Here is a 1,708-nt window from a genome sequence, read left to right as displayed (position 1 = left end):
GTTCACAGGTGACTCATACTCACATCACCTGGCTATCGCTCACAGGTGACTGATACATCACATGGCCATCGTTCACAGGTGACTGATACTCACATCACCTGGCTATCGCTCACAGGTGACTGATACATCACATGGCCATCGTTCACAGGTGACTCATACTCACATCACATGGCTATGGCTCACAGGTGACTGATACTCACATCACATGGCCATCGTTCACAGGTGACTGATACATCACATGACCATCGTTCACAGGTGACTCATACTCACATCACCTGGCTATGGCTCACAGGTGACTGATACTCACATCACATGGCCATCGTTCACAGGTGACTCATACTCACATCACATGGCCATCGTTCACAGGTGACTCATACTCACATTTCATTAAAGAAGAACCCGTCCAGAGGACCTATACAATTTTTTTTCCTAAGTGATAATGTTTATTTCATGTTTTATGACAATAACCCTTATTTTAGAAAATTAAAACTAAACTAGATATGACTAAAACTATAAACCACAGACAAGTAGATGAATGAAAAAATAGGTTATGACAGAGACAAGCCGAGAGAACTGGTGTACGAAATTCAGTTCCCATGTGAAAATCTGGTACCTGTCCGTTCTTACACAGATCGGCCCACATGCTGGTTCCGTCTCCTCCCCTCATCAGAACTTGGTAAGTGAAGAAGTAGATTCCAGACACCTGGCACGTGAACTTCCCAGTGGTCACATCGTAGTCACTCCCCAAGTTTGTAACAACATCGTCAAAGCGCACYACTTCGTACCCCTCATGTGGATTCTTCAGACCCACATAGAAGGCGATATGTTCTGGTCCGAGAGGGCTCAGCTCTCCTGGTTTAGTCTGCCCTGGAACCATAACCTCTCCCGTCTTTCCAGAGCCTCCTGGTGGTCCCCTCAGACCAGGTGGCCCTCGTTCCCCTTGTGGTCCTCTTGGTCCAGGCTTCCCTGGCCGACCCGGTTCGCCTTTAGTCTCTTGTCCGAAAGCGGTTGATGGAATCACGCTCAGGTCATGCAGAACCTCTGTGGTGCTGTAGGGGTCYCAGACCATCCGGCAGGTTCCCACCATCTCGTAATGTGCATCAGTCCTGGAAGTTTGGACCAGCAGAGGAACCACAAGGATCAGAGTCAGAACCATAACGATACCAGAGACGACTGCGAAGAGTCTCCTCTTCTGCAGACTCTGGCTCGTTCTCTAATGATGGAGGAGGCAGGAGGGGGTCTGCAGCTCAGCTGGTGGACCTGGTCAGCTGTTGTATCCAGTGCAAAAGAGAGACAGTGAATAGCTGAGCTCGAGGCACTTGAAGTGGTGCCACTTTCACTTGGACTCACTGAGCTGACAGGACCCTGATCCGGTTTGATGTTTCAGGACCTGGCGGATCTGAGAGCAGTGGGAGGCCGGGGTGGGGGTGGTTCTGCCATTTCAGTCTTTTTTTTAAATTTACATTTTTCTTACACTCTGCCTCAGAGTCTGCATGTTGGGTCCCTTAACAAACATTAAATWATTTTAAACTTTATTCATTTCATTAAAAAACAAAAACAAAACACATTTACATAAAACCAAACAATACAAATCAAATAAAATGAAAGGCAGCAGAAGAAGATAAAAATCTCATAATATCTGCCCCTATTTGCAAAAAATATTATTTCAGACAATAGTAAACAGACAATAAAACTAAGCAAAAAATTC

General features: G+C 46.0%; 1 protein-coding gene across 1 annotated transcript in view; it reads right to left on the bottom strand.

Moving 5' to 3' along the window:
* Positions 1-1,413, bottom strand: part of LOC106530495 (complement C1q-like protein 2) — a 4,188-nt gene extending 2,775 nt beyond the window's left edge. Inside the window, exon 1 of the mRNA XM_014026129.1 lies at positions 614-1,413. Coding sequence (XP_013881583.1) covers positions 614-1,156 — 543 coding nt within the window. The 5' untranslated portion in view covers positions 1,157-1,413. The remainder of the gene's footprint in view (positions 1-613) is intronic.
* Positions 1,414-1,708: the final 295 nt, after the last annotated feature.

This window comes from Austrofundulus limnaeus, unplaced genomic scaffold (genome assembly GCF_001266775.1).
Source record: "Austrofundulus limnaeus strain Quisiro unplaced genomic scaffold, Austrofundulus_limnaeus-1.0 Scaffold526, whole genome shotgun sequence".
Classification (NCBI taxonomy): domain Eukaryota; kingdom Metazoa; phylum Chordata; class Actinopteri; order Cyprinodontiformes; family Rivulidae; genus Austrofundulus; species Austrofundulus limnaeus.
This window is presented reverse-complemented; position numbering and strand designations above follow the sequence as displayed.